Source organism: Hemiscyllium ocellatum, chromosome 1 (genome assembly GCF_020745735.1).
Source record: "Hemiscyllium ocellatum isolate sHemOce1 chromosome 1, sHemOce1.pat.X.cur, whole genome shotgun sequence".
Classification (NCBI taxonomy): Eukaryota; Metazoa; Chordata; class Chondrichthyes; order Orectolobiformes; family Hemiscylliidae; genus Hemiscyllium; species Hemiscyllium ocellatum.
Window position 1 is genome coordinate 149,529,163 of NC_083401.1, and position 19,073 is coordinate 149,548,235.

Consider the following 19,073-nt stretch of genomic DNA (forward strand, 5'->3'; position numbering starts at 1 on the left):
GACCAGAACCGTACATAGGATTTCAACTGTGGCCTAACCAGTACCTGTTATAGTTCTAGCCATTCTCACATTCAACACCACACCCAGTGAAGGAAGTCATTCATATTCCCATCTTTACCACTTTCCCATCTACCTGTGCAGCCACCTTCAGGGACCTGTGGACATGCACTGTAAGGTGTCTCGTTTCCTGTACCCCACTTACTTATTGTATATTCACTGCGTCGTTTGCACTTGCCAAAAGCATAACCTCATCCTCCTCTGGATTGAATTCCTTTTGCCACTCAATGAAATCATTGATACCATCTTGCAGTCAACAGTGCTTCTCTTCACTATCAACTGTTCAATCTTTGTGTCTTTTGCAAATTTCCAAATCATGCCTCCCACTTTTAAATCTAAGTCATGAATATATAATGAGGGCTTCCAGAATGATTCAGATATAGACCATCCCAATGATGCAGCCCTGACTTTCCCCAGTACTGGTGTTAGTGATCATAAACTAGAACCCATTACATCAACAGCAGCGCTTGAGTTACATATTAATCTCCCTAATATTATACACCCTATACTATTATACACCCTATACTAATTTGCACACAGTTTAGGTGTTAAGCCAGCGATTATAACTTGTGGGATTCTTCTTTGTAATTTAGAGTCTAGCTCCTTGTACAATTAGGCAGAAACTATTTCCTTTTCCTTTGTCTGTTATTGGTACCTACATGGGCCAGGGAAACTGGATCCTCCCCCTCTCACTAAAGTCTCCTCTTCAGTCCTGAGCAGTTGGCCTGAACCCTAGTACCAGTAGGTAACACAGAGGTCTGGATTCTCACTCCTTGCTGCAGACAACAGTGTCAATCATTTTCAAATACTATTCCCTACAACCATTATATTCTTTGATGTTCCATCACTAATTTCCTGTAATTTCCATTGCCACTGTCAGTTTACTCCACCCAGCTACACCCACGTTCTCACATATATGCGCTAACAGAACTCAAACAGTTCAGAGAATTGCAGAGGCTGACACTCCTAGACTTTTGCCTTCTTGGTCTCCTTAGCTGTCTCACTAGCAGTAACACCCTCCTGTTGCTGACTCCTGACAAAATCAGAAGGCCCTATCCCAAGTGGTGTGCCTGCCTCCTGGTACAAAGAAATCATGTAACTTTCCCTTTCCCTGATGTTTCGCAGAATTTGCAGTTCAGCATCCAGTTCAGTGACTCTGAGTCAAAGCTCCTCAAGTGGCAAACACTTACGGCAGATGTGTTTGTCTTGGATCACAGTTGTACCCAAGAGTTCCCATTCTCTGCAGCCTTGCCATCCTTAATATAGTCAGTTCTTCTATAATGCGATGGTTGTGTTCTTGTACGTTCCCGTGTTCTAGAAAAATCGTGCTTTAGAAACTGTGCTTAAAATGTTGGCACTGTAATTGCGTTATTTATTTTAAAATTCGCACTTTCCAAATAGCATTCCCAAATCGTCAAATGTGTTACAGTGAATTTGTATTGAGGAAACGCATGTTATAGCAGAACGACCTGTAATTAAAAATTTGATTATATTACTCACTTGCTTACGTCGCCTTTTTTATGTATTTAATTAATTTTACCACAAATTTGCTTTTGATTTTTAACATCAAGAATGCCTGCCAGATACACCTCAAAACAGCCAACCTCTGTCCTTGTAGTACAGCAAGAACGAATTCCTACTGGGTGAGAAGGATAGAAGAGCAAATGCAAAAGGAAATGAACACTTCCTTCTCTCTCTTCACTGAACCTATCACTCACCAAATTCTCAGCAATATCACCAACAAAAGACACAACATGAGCAAGATTAAGCACATTTCCTACAGCATCAGGAACAGCATGCACGGCCTTGCCAGTACAACATGATTTCATTGTTATGTGATAAATGCCAAATCTACAACATCTCATTTATTTCTCATTCATTTTTGGGGATTGAAAACCCCATTCTCAAATGTATGAATAAAAGTCTCAGGGTGATTCAAGGCGGATTTATGCATAAATGGTAACAAAAAGTTGGCTCAAGGTTTGATCAAATACTTAGATTATAATTCTTGAGGTATTTCAGTAGGGAACAAACTATCAGACCAGGACAGATGAAAATCATTGGTGCTTAGCAAAGAATAAGAAGTATGCAGTATAGGATGGAACCCGAGTAATGGAAGACCCTTGGAGAGTCTAATATAATGGTCCTTGCTGTAGTAAAAAACTATGGAGGAATTTAAGCTGAATAGTTCTTATTTGGCTAGCACAACATGATGAATTAAATAGCCTGTGCCAGAAACCTTTTGAAGATTCGATGATCAGCATTAAGCTGCAAAGGTCCAGGATTAGGTAAGCATTGACCTCGGGACTGGCAATATACAGTGAAGAAGGATCTTCATCTTCTAAGCATTCTGCACTTCGGTCTTTGCAATCCCCTTTAATGCTGCCAGGTTCCCATTCTATGTGCATCCTCCTGCTTTGCAGCATTTTGTCCCCTCCCTGCAGGGCTGTGATGGGAGAGGAGACCCTGGGCTCATGTGAGGTGGTTGTGCAAAAAAAACCCACTGTGCTCCATTTTCTGTTACAGGCTGATATTTGGGTGACTCAACAATCCAGGATAGAGAAGTTTTCACTTTAGAAAAAAAGAAGCTCACCTCGTGGCTCTGTGATCAGTCAGGGGTTCCACCAATAATTAGCCCCAAGAAGGACAGCTGACCTGTAGGTGCGTGCAAGGATTTCTTTCCAGAAATGAACCGAGAGAGATAAACCTTCCCTTCCTGAGATTCCTGGCCTATCCTAGAAGCCTGATGTATCTAATCCTATAAGTTCCCCAAAAATATTGATAGAGGATAAATTTCCATGGTTGTGGCCTCTTTCATATCTTTGAGGGTTGTCCTCTCAACCAAGAATCTGATTCTCTCATTTGATTTCACTGTTAAAATTACATATAGCACCTGTTGGTTATATTGCCTTTGTGTGTAATAAAATTGAAAAGTATTGCAAACTCCGAAGTATAAGGGTGTTGTGATTAAATGACACCTTTTCATTACCAGTATGGTACTGTGGCAACAGGTTAAGCATTCCTGGAGTGGAAGCTTGCTGTATTAGGAATGACAGCGACGGATTGTCGACTCATTTAATTTGTTTTTGCTCACTGGAAGTGTGTTCCCTCACTGACAGGAAGTGTATATATCTCTAAAGAGCATGTTCCACTATTTTATTTCTGAGCTGTAAATTACCACAAAAAGTAGATTGCTGTCAGCTTTGGAAAATGGAATATGTTCTTTATTTCATTGTTAGATTTCTATTTATTGAGGCTATTTCTATCCAGCAGGACTCAGTATGTCACCGAACAAAAGCAGCTTTGCATGAGTCAATTCACATCGTTCCATAAGCAGCTACATGAAAGAGCCATTGTTTAATCATAAGTTTCTGCTGACAGTTATAAATCTGTTAACTTCACTTCCGGAGCTGACATGTTTACCAGAACTCTAATTGTCTGGCATACAACTGCAATCAGGCACCCATTATTCTCTCTGGCACTGGTATCCTCACAACAAGAACAAGATTTTATCACCCGCTACAGATTCAGTGACCAGGCCCACATGATTACCTGCTAATTTAATCATTCTTTTAGCTATTTATCTTCAGCATTATTGTTAACACAACAGGAGAGTGTGTGCAGCGGACTGTTGCCTAGCTCTAAAACAGTGTTTCTACTCACTTGTATTCAGCATGCTTAACAAGGCTTCCCTTTCATAGTGTCTGAGGCTTGCAGTAATGCTTGAACGATCATTTCTACTGTTGGATATAGCTAGCCTTGTCTGAATCAGAATGTAGGACCAGTCCTATTGTTAATGAACTTGGTTAATTATCCAGTATTAGGTCTTAGTTTAACCTCCTGGTACACCTGCATTTTACGTATTTTATATGTAACCCACATTATATAAAAACACGCCATTCTCTGTCATTAGAAGCAGAAATGTTTTTGGGTTTGATTTCATTGATAGACGCTTACCACACTTTGAGAAAAAGTGGAGGTATATTCTAATTAGGAAGCAAGAGTATTCCCAGAACAATTACTTCCTCGACCTTAGAGGACAGACTTTTCACTTGCAGATCTAGGCCATAGATGCTGAACCTGTGCAGTGCTCCAAAAGCTAGTACTTCCAAATAAACCTGTTGGACTATAACCTGGTGTTATGTGATTTTTAACTCTGTACAGTATCGTACAACCTGGTGATAGTGAATCAATACCCTGTTTTACATTATTGCACAAGGTCAGCATTTACCCAGAGAAAGAGCAGCTTGCAATCTGTTTGAAAACAAGGGGAATTAGGTTCAGTTTTAACTGGAGGCAGGAAGTCGCCATGTTGGGATCGGTGTGGTATGTCCCCTCGCTGATATCCCTCCTCCTTGACTTGATCCTGGAGAGCAGAGAGAGAAGAAATTCAAACTTTCCTCTGAGAAACCCATCCCAATACAGAAATGTGGAGTGTTCCAGCTGCCTTTTATAGACGGTCCTGCAGTCAAGAATCTGCTTGGGAAAGTGGTGGGACCTTGGGTGCATTTTGACCGGTGACAGCCAATGGAGGCCATTGGCTGGGCCAGCATCTCTGACAGAGCTGGCTGCTGCTGACTTTGGAAAGGGGAAGGAGAGGCACCTCTATGTTGATAAGACCATGAAAGTCATGGGAAGTGTTTTTTCAAAGTGGATGTCAGGTACATGTGATCAAAGAGGTGAACCTTCATGTGCAGAGTAGGCAGGGCAGTGGGAGAGGGTAGCCCTTGTTCTGTGCTGACCTCTTGGTGGGTCCTGGAGCAGCAGAAAGGAGTGTCCACGCTCCAAGCCCAGTGAACCCTCAGGAAGGCTGCCTCAATGTTCCTGCTCGGTTCCCCAGAGATTGAGGACCTGTTCTGAAGCTGGTAAAATGCCAGTGACTGTGCAAAGGGGGCTATGAATTGGACAGAATTTAATTATTCAGTTGCTCTCTTCCAGTCAGCAGATGCCATTGCCAACTGCACTTCTGTGAAAATGGTCATGGGCTCAGTGGTTAGCACTGCTGCCTCACAGTACCAGCAACCAGGGTTCAACTCCAACCCTGGAAGACTGTCAGTGTAGAGTTTGCACATTCTCCCCATGTCTGCATGGGTTTCCCCCAGATGATCTGGTTACCTCCCACAGTCCAAAGATGTACAGGTTAGGTGGATTGGCTGTGCTAAATTGTCCATAGTGTCCAGTGATGTGAAGGTCAGATTGGTTAGCCATGGGAAATATGGAGTTACAGGCTTAGGGTGGGATGCTTTTGGAAGGTCGATGCAGATTTGATGGCCTGAATGGCGTCTCTTCACACCATAGGAATTCCGTTCTGAGCTGGTGGAAAGCTAATGGGATTCCCTTTGACTCCTACCATTTTCCAGGCCATCTGCAGTCTCGGCATCGGTAGAACAGGGATTCTACTTGAATCTATAAAATGCAGGCCTTTGTTAACCTACTTGTCATTATATTCCCTTGTTCATGAATATATAATCCCTGAATCATCACAGACAAATGGTAGAATCATCTTTGAGAAGGTTTCAAAACTTGCAGCTGACTGACTTTTCAAAATTCAAAATAAATCCATGTTTGGCTATAAGGTCTGCAGCCTAACTCTATGAAGACTTTGAAAGGAGCTGAAAATTTGTTGCTGGAAAAGCTCAGCAGGTCAGGCAGCATCCAAGGAGCAGGAGAATCGACGTTTCGGGCATGAGCCCTTCTTCAGGAATGAGGAGAGTGTGCCAAGCAGGCTAAGATAAAAGGTGGGGAGGAGGGACTTGGGGAGGGGCGATGGAAATGCAATAGGTGGAAGGAGGTTAAGGTGAGGGTGATAGGCCAGAGTGGGGATGGGGGCAGAGAGGTCAGGAAGAAGATTGCAGGTTAGGAAGGTGATGCTGAGTTCGAGGGTTGGGACTGAGACAAGGTGGAGGGAGGGGAAATGAGGAAACTGGAGACATCTGAGTTCATCCATTGCGGTGGAGGGCATCCTCTTCATAGCCAACTGCCACCGCGGCATTAACCGCCTCAACCTCTCCACTCCTCTCACCCTCGGAACGTGCAGCCCTCCACTCCCTCCGTTCCAACCCCAAACTTACTATCAAACCTGCAGACAAGGGAGGCGCGGTAGTAGTTTGGCGCACCGACCTTTACACCGCTGAGGCTAAACGCCAGCTCACGGACACCTCCTCCTACTGCCCCCTTTGACCATACCCCACCTCCCACCACCAAACCATCATCTCCCAGACCATCAATACCTCATCACCTCAGGGGATCTCCCATCCACCACCTCCAAACTCATAGACCCACAACTCCGCACTGCCTGTTTCTACCACCTGCCCAAAATTCACAAACCTGACTGCCCGGCCGACCCATTGTCTCAGCCTGCTCCTGCCCCACTGAACTCATCTCTGCATATCTCCACACGGTCCTGTCCCCCATAGTCCAAGAACTCCCCACCTACATTAGGTATACCGCCCACGCCCTCAACCTCCTCCATGATTTTCGCTTCCCCGGTCCCCAACTCCTGATCTTCACCATGGACATCCAGTCCCTGTACACCTCCATCCCCCATCATGAAGGACTCAAAGCCCTCCGCTTCTTCCTTTCCCATCGTACCAACCAGTACCCTTCCACTGACACCCTTCTTCAATTGGTCCTCACCCTGAACCACTTCTCTTTCCAATCCTCCCACTTCCTCCAAACCAAAGGAGTAGCCAAGGGCATCCGCATGGGCCCCAGTTATGCCTGCCTCTTCGTAGCATATGTGGAACAGTCCATCTTCCGCAACTACACTGGCACCACCCCACACCTTTTCCTCCACTACATCGATGACTGTATTGGCGCTGCCTCATGCTCCCACGAGGGGGTGGAGAGGTTGAGGCGGTTAATGCCGCGGTGGCAGTTGGCTATGAAGAGATCGAGGGCGGGTAAGAGGCCAGCACGGGGTGTCCAGGTGGATGGAGTTTGTTGGAGGTGGATGGGTCGTCAGAGGTTGGGTGAGAATCCTGGTTGAAGAAGTAGGCACAGAGGCAAAGGCGGCGGAAGAATTGTTCGATGTCTCGCCGCATGTTGAACTCACTAATTCGAGAGAGTAGGGGGATGAAGGTGAGGCCTCTGCCAAGGACTTCGAAAGAAGACTTTGAAAGGTCTGGCATCCAGACCTCAGACATGCAATAAAGCTACTTCAGGATTTTTTTATTAACCTTGTGGTTAAAGTGCACTCCTTTTTATATCAGACTGAGTGCTAGGCGTGCAAGCATGGTACAGTAACTGAGCTTAAAAAAAACCAAAATCAACACATGTCAAACAACCTAGAAAGCATGATGTGATCATTAAAATTAAGGAACATATCAGTGTTTTAACCTTAAGACAGGAATTTCATAATTTCTATTGTCATTTGTGTTTCTATAGAAATAATGGCCAAGCAAGAGATTTCCCAAAGTTAAATCCAGCAGAGCATTTAGGTCTAAAATTCCCATACCTGACTCTTTGATCATTCCCTATTTCATTTAGACATACAACGTACCAGCATTTGACTAATATGACATTCTCAAAAGAGCATTTCGATCTGCGCATTACATTTGTGACGGTACTGTGCCTTTAAGAGATGTGCTCTGTGCCGTTTCTCTTGCAGAGGGGTGTTGACACAATGGTGCCAAATGTCGCCTTCAGACAGGTACTTGGCAAAACGGCTTTTCAGTTCTCGCTGGGTGTGATTTTTAAAACAAGACAATCATGAGTGGGTGGGGTCAAGGCTCACACAGACCTAGGAAGACTCTTGATTTTGCTTTCAGTGAGTGAGAGCTTTCTACTGGCTGCTGAGCTCAAAGCTGCGAGAGTGAAGTCTTGGACAGCGAGGCGCCTCTTAAAAATCAAAAGGGATTGGGTGTTTCTTTCAATATTTCTTGACACTGTGATCTTTTGGTATAAACTGTGTCTTATGATGCTGCCCCACGGCCACCTGCTGAAGGAGCAGCGCTCTGAAAGCTAGTACTTCCAAATAAACCTGTTGGACTATAACCTGGTGTTGTGTGATTTTTAACTTCCCTCTATCAGAAGTGGGGATGTTTGGCGATGATTGGACAATGTTCAGCACCAGACACAACTCCTCAGATACTGAAGCAGTCCTTGTCCAAGTCCAAGAAGGTTTGAATAATATTCTAGCTCAGGCTGATAATAAGCAGGCAATATTTGTGTCACACAAGTGCCAGACAATCATCATCTCCAATCAGAGAGAATCCAACCATCGTTCTGTGATATTCAATGGGTGTCACCATCTCTGAATTACCCATCATCTCCTGAGAGGGGTTACCATTGACCAGAAACTGAACTTATCCAGCCACATAAATATTGTGGCTACAAGATCAGGTCAGAAACTAGAAATGCTGTGGTGAGTGACTTGCTGCCTAACTTCCCAAAACCACAAGGTACAAGTCAGAAATATGATTGAATATATCCCACTTGCCTGGATGATGCAGCTTCAACAACACTCAAGAAGCTCAATACCATCCAGGACATAACTGATGGCTTGATTGGCACCATCCATCACCTCCAACATTCATTTCTTCCTTCACTGCATCAAGGAAACAGTGTTTACAAACTATAAGGTGCACTGCAACAATGCACCAAAGCTCCTTAGAGAGGACATTTAAACCTCTATCACTTAAAAAGACAAAGGCAACAGATACATGGGAGCACCAGCACCTGCAAGTTCCTCTCCAAGTCACATACAATTCTCACCTAGAAGTATAGAATCATGGAATTTTCCAGAACAGAAGGAGACCATCCAGACCATTATGTCTGAACCAGCTCCTGAAACAACAACCCAGCTAGTCCCATTTTCCAGCCTTATCGCCCTAGCTCTCTATATCACCATTCCATCAGTGATGCTGGGTCAAATTCCTGGATTTCACTCCCTAACAGCATTGTGGCTACCCCTACACACCAAGAACTGCAGTTCAAGAAGGCAGCTCACCACTATCGTCTCAAGGGCAATTCGGCATGGACAATAAACGTTGCTGAACCAGTAAGGCTCACATACTGTGAATGATTTTTTTGAAAAAGGACTCCAGGAACAGTTGCTGTAGATTGAAAACTGTAACTGAAACGACCTGTGACTTTTGCTGAGTCTACATGGAAAACAAGATTTTCATATGTCTGTGCAAATTGTAGAGCACCACTGGCTTTTTTCAGCCTCCAAAAGGAGTGGGCCAAATAATTGCTCAGTGCTTGTGACCCCTGCCTACAAATCCTAAGTTTCTCAAAGAAGACAGGCTCAGTTTGGGAGCAAATTCAACTGGGTCTCAATCTAAGCTGTTGCTGGCAGGATGTGTGGAGTCACAGACATGGGCTGGGAGGTATTGAGAAGCTGACCTTTCACGCTGGCCTCAGAGGGAACACAGATTGCGGTCATGCTCAGAATGGACAGCAAAGTGAGATTAACTCTCGGCACTTGTTCATTCGGATGCCACTGACTTCGTACATACTTTTCCTTCTAAGGATACAATTTCACGTAAAAATACGTCAAAATTATGACTCAGGAAGCAGGCCATTTGAGCAAATAATTACCATTACATTTGTCATACTGTTCCCATTTCCCTTCAAACATTTTTCCTTTGTCCATCGGACTCATAGACATTTACATTAAGAAGGCCATTTGGACCATCATTTCAAAGTTGGTGAACAAAGATCTGACTATATTATCCCATTTTCCAGTTTTTGACCCATAGCCCTGGAGGGAGTTATTTTATCTAATCTTCATTGGTGACATAATTTCTGTTTGAGCACTTAATTTGAAAGTGAATTTGATTGCCTCACAACTCTCTCTAATCTGAATAATTTGTATTTAAATTTGTATCTCTGTCTCCTTGCTTATAGTCCCTCAGCTACATTTTTATCTATCACTGGGTAACCTTTTGATTGTTCAACTGTATATATTTGTCAATCATGAACCTTTGGCTGTAATTATATGCTGGCTATATAACCAATGGGCATCATCTCATTGTTAATCCTTTGCTCAAATATTTCAATATTCTCCTGATAGATTTCCCACTTTAGCCCCTTTGCAAAGTTGAGCTCACCCAAATATCCACTGCCAGAATGTGACCAAGATAAAATCCCTTACGCTCAAAGACTAACATTAACTCCAGGTCTCACTACACCAACATTTTACTGCCAGGTCTGGCTCAACAAAAATTAACACTATTGCTTCCTATTTCAGGATTCTCTTAGAATGCAAAGGGGAATCTTGATTTATTTTCTGTGCTGCAAACTATTTTCTTAAATTCCTTCTCCCTGTCTCCTCTATCTTAACCTCAAACAATAAATATTTGTAAGTGATGAGAGAGTGATGTTTATGTATTATCATCCCATGTTTACATTGATAAAACTTTCTTTATCCTGATAGCATAAAGGTAGACCCATGATATGAATCTGCCATTGGGATAAGAGAGTTGTTTTGCAGTATTTAAATATTGAGAGTTAACAAATTGATGAATGAAAGAAGCATCAAATGCAAAAGCATGAATTTACTGTTGAATTCAGGGTCCCAGAATGAAGAAGCTTGGCACAGATGAAAGCGCCATTAGCACTTTGTGTTAATTCTTATTGAACTGCATCTTAACAAAGGAGTGTAAACTGCTGCTGGAAGGCTCAGTCTGGGAACATGAGCCCTTGCAAGGGGATAAAAAAGCTTTCCCGGGTCTTAAAGCATTTTTATGCAATTTGAGATTTGTTCAAGTTTTATATATTCCTTGCATTACCACAACATAGCAGCAGAACAACAAATTACATGTATATAATATTGACAATTGGAAACATCTTAAGGTGTTTGGCAGAGAGGTCTAAGGATATGGGTGCTGATCCAGGAAGGGGAGGGATTAGGATCGGGGTCCAAAAACTTGGCGAAACAGTTGGATTTTTATAAAAAGCAAGCAACTTGCTGTTAGAGAATATCTTTAATATCCTCAGGACTTCACAGAGCACTTTTACAAAGTCTGAACTGTTATAAATGGTGACAACCAACTTGCAGATTGCAAGATGCTATAAATGGCAATGTGATAATGACTGGATCATCTGTTTGTTCATGATGTTGATTGAGGGATAATATTGTTCAGAACAATAAAATGAATAAAGGCAATAAAGTGGGCATATAGAAAAGGGAACCAGACACACAAGAAAAGTTTTGCATTCATACTCTAGTGGAATGGGCAAAACTGTGACAGACATAGCTCAATGCAAGAAAGTGCGAAGTTATCCATTTTGGATTAAAAAAAGGATAGATCAGAGTACTTTCTAAATGGTATGCTGTTAAACACAGTGAATGTCCAAAGAGACTTGGGAGTTCAGATGCACAGATCTTTAAATGTCACCAACGATGTAGAAAATAATAAGAAAATGAATGGAAGGCTGCCCTTTATGTCAAAAAGATTGGAGTATAAGGATGCAGAAGTTATGCTTCAGCTGTACAAAGCTCTGGTTAGGCCCCACATGGAGTACTGTGAGCATCAGACATTAGGAAGGATATTTTGGCCAAGGAAGAAGCATAACGTATGTTTACAAGGGTGATACCTAGACTTCAGGGGTCAAATAATGAGGAGATATTATACAAATGAGAAGAACGGTTTTGGAGAGCAGACACTACCCTGGAAGCCTTAACTCTTGCTTTATCCTGATAGATCTGCCAGACCTGCAAAGTTTCTCCAGCAATTTCTGCTTTTGTTTCAGATTGCCAGCATCCGCAGTTCTTTATTATACATCTTAGGCCTGTTTTCTATAGAGTTTAGAAGGTTAAGTGGTGATCTTGATTAGATTATATTGGATTCCCTACAGTGTGGAAACAGGCCCTTTGGCCCAACCAGTCCACAACGACCCTCCAAAGAGTAACCCACCCAGACCCATTTCCCTCTAACTAATGCACCTAACACTACGGGCAATTTAGCATAGCCAATTCACCTAACCTGCACATCTTTGGACTGTGGGAGGAAACAGGAGCGCCTGGAGGAAACCCACGCAGACACAGGGAGAATGTGCAAACTCCACACAGACACTCGCCCAAGGCTGGAATCAAACCTGGGACCCTGGTGCTGTGAGGCTGCAGTGCTAACCACTGAGCCTCCATAAAAGTCCTCACAATATTATTCGGAAAAGACAGGGTAGAGAAAGATATCCTATTTGCACTGGTTGGGAATTCTAGAAGTAGGGCACATAATTTGTGAATTAGGACCAGACCATGCAGAGAGATGTTGGGAAGCACTTCGACATCCAAAGGTTGGTAGAAGTTTGGAACTCTCTTTCACAAATGGCAGTGGTTGCTGGATCAGATGTTAATTTTATATTTGAAATAGATAAATTTTTATGAAGCAAAGATGTCAAGGGATATGGACCAAAGACATGTATATGAAATTAGGCCTCCGATGTCTTGTTAAATGGGGGAGCAGACAGAAGAGGCTGAATGGCCTCCTCCTGTTCCTATATATTCCATAGGAATGGGATTGAAGAGGATTGTAAATTAAACCCAAAGGGTGAGAAGGGCACGTGTATGGGCCAGAGATTGGCTAAGCTATTGATGGAAGCAAGTAGTCTTCGTATTGGGGAGAACAATGGGGTTGAATTTCACAGGATTCTTACTAATCACAACGTAATTTTGTCAGAAAATTTGGAGCTGCAGCATGTATAATGGTTTGTCTAATTTCTCCAGAGTTTCCACTCATCTTTTGCCAGTTACACTGGTAAACTGGCAGAGTTCCCCAAGGCTATTCCTCCTGATGTCCTAAAGAGGTGGCTTCTTGTGAAAAGAAGAAACCTAGGAAAATGAGGAAAGACATTGAAGTGATTTGCATAGAGCATGAGAGCTTTGGCTCCAGGTGCGGGTCTCAATTTCACTGTTACATTCTCAATTAATCTGGCACGTTAATCTTTGTTGAAACCACTGGTAGTAAAGCCCATGACTCTACCATGATATAAAAATAGTTTACTAAAGGCAAGATTGTGCGATCATACAAGTGACAATGCAAAACAATACTAAAATGCACAATTAATAGGTATGTGCTTTTACATTCTTCCTAACAGCACAATAAAGGGTGAGAGGGGGAGTCCTTCCTGCGCCTGTTAGGCTTTTCTACAGAGGGGATCAATACAAAGTCAAACACTTGCAAATGGAGATGCATCACGTTTTATTCATATTCTTTCCAATAGGTTGAATTGAAAGAGAGTCATCCTTTTGTTTTGGAGCCAGCTTACCCATCTACAGACAGACAATTACTATTTACATGGCGTCCTCCTCGGCTGTTTGCTTATGGAAAAGAGTTGTGGGGGGTGGTGGGGTGGGGAGGGGGGGTGAGTTTACTCCATACAAAGAGAGAGGCCCTGACCACAGCTAATAACCAATAACCTTGCCTGATGTGATCATTAACCCTGTTAGAAAATGCGGCAGCTCTGTTCAGCTAGGGGCTTGCCACTAGAACGTGATTTGTGCCAGACACAGTTGGCAAACTTAAGTCTTTTATTTTAACCAGTGCTGGGGAAATCTAGTATTCCGTCTGCTTCAGTTCAGTCTCCACGGAAGGAAAAATCAAAATGAGATTTCAGCACCTCTTCCACATCATTTTTGTTATATGTGCAAGTCTTCTGCTGATCAGTGGACAGAAAGCAGGTTAGTGACTGATTCCTATACTTTTATTAGCTGAGTTTTCAATCTGGGATTTATGTGATACTAAGATAGTTTAAAACCATTGTTCCTAAAGGTTTTACAAAATATGTAGCATTTGGCACAGGTAAAATTATTAGAGCAGCACAGTTTTATTTGAGGAAGGAGCACTGAACAAAATGGATTTTATAACAAGGCACAGAGAAAGGTGTTACTTTTCACAAACCAAGACTCACTAGAAAATAAACCTCAATTAAGCTTCACATGTACTGTGTCGTCCAGTTATGCGTTAAGGGTAAAATTACATGGTGTTTTCAAGGGGTTCATTACAATTTTATGCAAGTCCAGAGTTCTCAACAGCAACAAACACCCCTTTCACAAAAACATAGTCTGTGGCAAGTAATAAGAGAGGTTAATTGGCTGAACAGCGCAAGTCAAGCCTTCAAACTCGCACAAAAAGCTCTTCGAAAATTCAAGAGTGCTAGTTTAACAATGCCCTGTATTGGCTGCATTCCTGAGTCTCTGCTTTGGAACAGGTCACATTCAATTAATATGTTAGGTGACAAACCACCAATTTACTCTAATTCTTACTTTCAGGTAAAAGATGGAGGAGGAAAATGCAAAGGCACAAGTGTTTGCAAAGAAGATGCATGCCTCTGCACTCAAGAGTTCCCTTCCCTTAAGGTTTGTTAAAATTAGGGTCTGCTCAATTGATTGCAACAAATTTTACAATCTAACTGGAAACATGATGATGTTGAATAATTCCACACTCTCAGGAAGCTGATTGCAATGTCACTATGGTTTTACTTGTCATGTGCACGTAGCAAGTTTCTTATCTTCAAACACTGCCGTTTTGAATCTTCAATAATTCCCCCTGCACCCCAAAGGTGTCAGTGGGGCATGGGAGGGACTGATGTCTAAAGTAAACATAAAAATGCATTTAGTCGGTAGCTAGAGGCACGGTGGCACAGTGGTTAGCACTGCTGCCTCACAGCGCCTGTAGACCCGGGTTCAATTCCCGACTCAGGCGACTGACTGTGTGGAGTTTGCACGTTCTCCCCGTGTCTGCGTGGGTTTCCTCCGGGTGCTCCGGTTTCCTCCCACAATCACAAAGATGTGCGGGTCAGGTGAATTGGCCAAGCTAAATTGCCCATAGTGTTAGGTAAGGGGTAAATGTAGGGGTATGGGTGGGTTGCGCTTCGGCGGGTCGGTGTGGACTTGTTGGGCCGAAGGGCCTGTTTCCACACTGTAAGTCTAATCTAGAGCATCTTTAGGATAATTTAATGCTGCCTGGCGTTTAGTGGGTTGCTGGAGATGTTGATTCCTGGTACGCAGACGTAAATTTGTCAGCTTCGTAAGGCTACTTGACTGGAAGGCTGATTTTCCAGTATGACACTCTGAGTTTCTTCCTCAATGTTGTGAACTGGGCATCAGTATATAACACAGGATTCCACAGTGCCTTTCCTATGGATGAATGTCCTGATGAAAGGCTTTTGCCCAAAATGTAGATTTTCCTGCTCCTCGGATGCTGCCTGACCTGCTGTGCTTTTCCAGCACCACACTAATCTTGACTCTCCTAGTGGACCAACTTCTTAAGGTTACCTCTAAGAACAGGTAGCTCAAACCTAAAGGCAGATTTTATACATCAGATTCTTGACGCAGTTTCCTGCTCTTTGTGCTATTTCAAAGGAATGAAACTGGTCCAACTGAAATACCAACAGATTACATGCTCAAGAGGAAGATAACATGAATAGTAAGCAGAGTATCCAGACGAAAACCTTGTGAGTTATATGGAAACTTGCCCTTCATATGTCCGAGGCAACTAATATCCCACTATAGGGATGGAAATTTATTGCAGATACTGGAAACTTGCAAGAACAACAAAACATGTTGGAAAATCTGAGAAGGTCATCCAGTGACAGCAGTTAATGTTTTATGTTATTAACACTGTTTCTCTCTGGATGTTGATTTTTTTCCCCTGCTATTTCTGTTTATATTTAATATGCCACAGGCCCTACTGGTGTCTGAAATCATCAAATGTACAGGTGGGCAGAGCATGATTGTTTTCCAGGTACAAAAGGGAATGATAGCAAGGTGATTCCTAGTGGATTTAACCATTTATATTTAGAGCACAGCAAATAGTTGGACAAAGGGAGTGAGGGGGGGGGGGGTGTGGGATTGCACTCTTTTAAGGCAAAAGTGCCTTCATTTCACCAATAGTGAAATAAGTCTAGTTGTCACTCACTAGGCATTTTAAAGCATTACACCAAATCGACTAGTCTCACTAACAAATCTGATCACAACTAGTTAATTACATCACATTTAAATAACCAATCCTGTTTTGCTGTTCAAACACACAAAGCAAACAAAATGTTGTTTGAGCTCATTAAAGATATCTTCAGTTTGAATCGTCAAATGGGTTGAAATTTGAGTTGACACTTCATGCAGTCACTCAAAGTGACCATGATACCCAGACTAGTTTGTTCAATTTATCAAACTGCAGAGCCCAAGTTAATGAACAAACAGGGTTTAAGTGGCAATATGTGGAATGTGGCAGGAAGAGGGAATTCAAATAATTTCAGATATGCAGTAAACACGGAGTATTTTAAGTACTCTTGGTAGAACTTAAAAAGGCAGTTGCAGTTTGACTCAGTGCTAGCACTCAGCTCTGAGTCAGAAGGTTTAATTTTAGTCAAGAGATTAGAGTTCATCATGTGGATTTCCGTATTCAACACTAAGGCAGTGCTGCACTATAGGAGGTGCCGTCTTTTGGATGAGATGTTAAACCAAGGCTCCGTCTGTCATCTCAGGTGAATATAGAAGACCCTTTGGCAGTATTTCAAAAGAAAAGCAAGAGATTTCCCTAGTGTCCTGATTTAAAATATTTATCCCTGAATCAACATTACTAAGACACAACTTATCTGGTAATTTATCTCTTTGTTATTTATAGGAGTTCACTGTGTACAATGTTTCATAGATTACAATCAAAAATACTTCATTGCAGCTATAAATGCAATAATTTCCTAAAATCATGAAAGGCACGATTTACAATAAGATTTTTAAAAATAAGCTAATTACCTGTAAAATGGGAAAATAGCTCTGGGGAATACTTTCTTACTGAAATACTATTCTAATGACCCTTTATAGAGAATTTCTATCAATCCCGGACTTGCAAATTCATCCTGAATGCCATCGCCACCCACTCCACTTCCTCCTCCCCAAGGGTTTAACAGGTTTAACAAGTATCGAAGGCAATATAAAGGGACACAGAAATTGTCAGGACTGAAAGAGACCAATGTTCCAATGAGATGCTCTCACAGTTTGCAAACTGTATCAAAGATTTGTCTATTCTCCTAACCCTTTCATCAAATATCAGTCTGCTCGTTCTTGAATTTGCTGACACTACCTACCTTCCCAGATACAAAATCTTTCATATTTGTATCCCACTGCCTGTGAAGTAAAACTAAAATATCTGTCCACCCTCCTTAGAGCTTGTGCCCCTTTAATGTAAATTAAAACCAAATGGTTCTGAGGAAGGGTCACTGGATCCAAAATATTAACTTAGGTTTCTCTTCACAGATGCTGCTAGACCTGCTGAGCTTTTCCAGCAACCTCAGTTCTGTTTGCTTTAATACAAAGTGTGTGACTACATTGGAAGTGTTGAGTTTGAACTATTTTTATCCGATAGAATCTTGAACCACATAAAAGATCTTCCCCCAAATTGCCTCATATCCAGTGTAATACATCAAGTTTCTGCAACTACTTCTTGTTGCTCAGTTATTTCTCCAGTACCCTTTTCAAATGTCAGGATGTTGGCTATATTTAAATTGATTTGGAGATGCCGGTGTTGGACTGGGGTGTACAAAGTTAAAAATCACACAACACCAGGTTATAGTCCAACAGGTTTAATTGGAAGCACTAGCTTTCGGAGCACTGCTCCTTCATCAGGTACAACCAGCTTATACAACTGGGTATATTTAAAAACTGTGATCGATTTTTTTTTTAAAAGATGAAAGGTAAGAAGCTACGTGACTTAAATGAATTTGAGTTACAGATCACTCATAATACAACTGAATGGGGGAAAGGGCTGAAGTATCAACTTAATTCCTAACAGCTATGTGAAGTTTGGTTTATCAGGCTGGTTCTATGCTCCTGTGACACTTACGCTATAGTCACCCTAAGACTTTGCTTGCAACTTCAGAGAAAGTATTGCCACATTTGGATTCAATGAGCTATGGCCTTCTACCACAGGATCTCCTTCCAGTGTTGGATGGTACGTAGCCCAGAAAGGTCCACAGAGTAAACCTGCATTAAGGTCACAGAAATAAGACAATACAAGCAAAACAAGCAGCTTCAAATCACAGCAAATTCTCTGTGACGAAGAGGGGAAAAAATTGGCATTGGTTATACGTGGGGAGAGGGGGAAGATAATCCAAGTCTATTTCAGTGTTAACAATATTGTGACTTGGTATGAACACATTGCAACAGAAGATAGATTGTGTAGTTTAGTACCAAAATGCTTTAACATTTATTGGTAGCTAACAATGGCAGTGAATCAAAGCTGAGGTATGTACAAATTTACAGAATCAGTTATTATACAATATCATAATTTTGTTTTCATCCTCAAGATCTAGCTCATGTGAAACACAAAACAAGTGGCTGAAGGAACTAAATGTCTGCAATGGCAACATTTTGTCAACTTTGTGGTGGGAAAAAAAGAGAAAAGAACTGTTATTTCAATGGAATCAGATTGGAAAGATCCTGTGTGCTTAACTGGTGAGCGTGTGATCACTGGAGACTTGGACAACTTCACCGTTTCCATATTCCAAGTGGAAATGCAGAAACCACAGAAGGCAACGTTAAGAGGTCTTTGGCAAGAACTGTAAAGAGAATACCTTCCAGATAAACCTTTCTATTGTTTAGGGCAAAAGAGCAACCAATATGGCTACAGTTCACCTGTTACTATAATTTAATCAGTCAAATGTATAATTCAGTATTTTATCCCCAAAGGAACATGGTGCAGCAATCTGCATTTCATTTAAAAGGAAATTTCATCACTGTATTGTAAAATAAAACTTATTTTATCAACTGTATTGTAAGTGCCTGTATGTTTTAAGCCAACATGACGGGAGGAGGGTGAGTGATTAAGACCAGTAGGTACAGATTAAATGTTTGATCCTTTAAAAAAATAACAATGAGCCCATTGCCTCTGAAAATCATGAAGATTTGCTTTTAAGAAGGAAAGCACCATATACAGATACCCAGTACCCTGCCACTGGGCATTGGGTATGCTCGAAACGTCGAATTCTCTATTCCTGAGATGCTGCCTAACCTGCTGTGCTTTGACCAGCAACACATTTGCAGCTGTGATCTCCAGCATCTGCAGACCTCATTT

At 42.0% G+C, this 19,073-nt stretch overlaps 1 protein-coding gene across 1 annotated transcript; it reads left to right on the forward strand.

The window, feature by feature from the left end:
* Positions 1–13,608: 13,608 nt before the first annotated feature.
* apela (apelin receptor early endogenous ligand) lies at positions 13,609–18,439 on the forward strand. Its single transcript, XM_060829637.1, has 3 exons — positions 13,609–13,684; positions 14,276–14,362; positions 18,307–18,439. Exons 1-2 carry the CDS (start codon positions 13,609–13,611, stop codon positions 14,359–14,361), a joined length of 162 nt encoding a protein of 53 aa, XP_060685620.1. The 3' UTR covers position 14,362; positions 18,307–18,439.
* Positions 18,440–19,073: the final 634 nt, after the last annotated feature.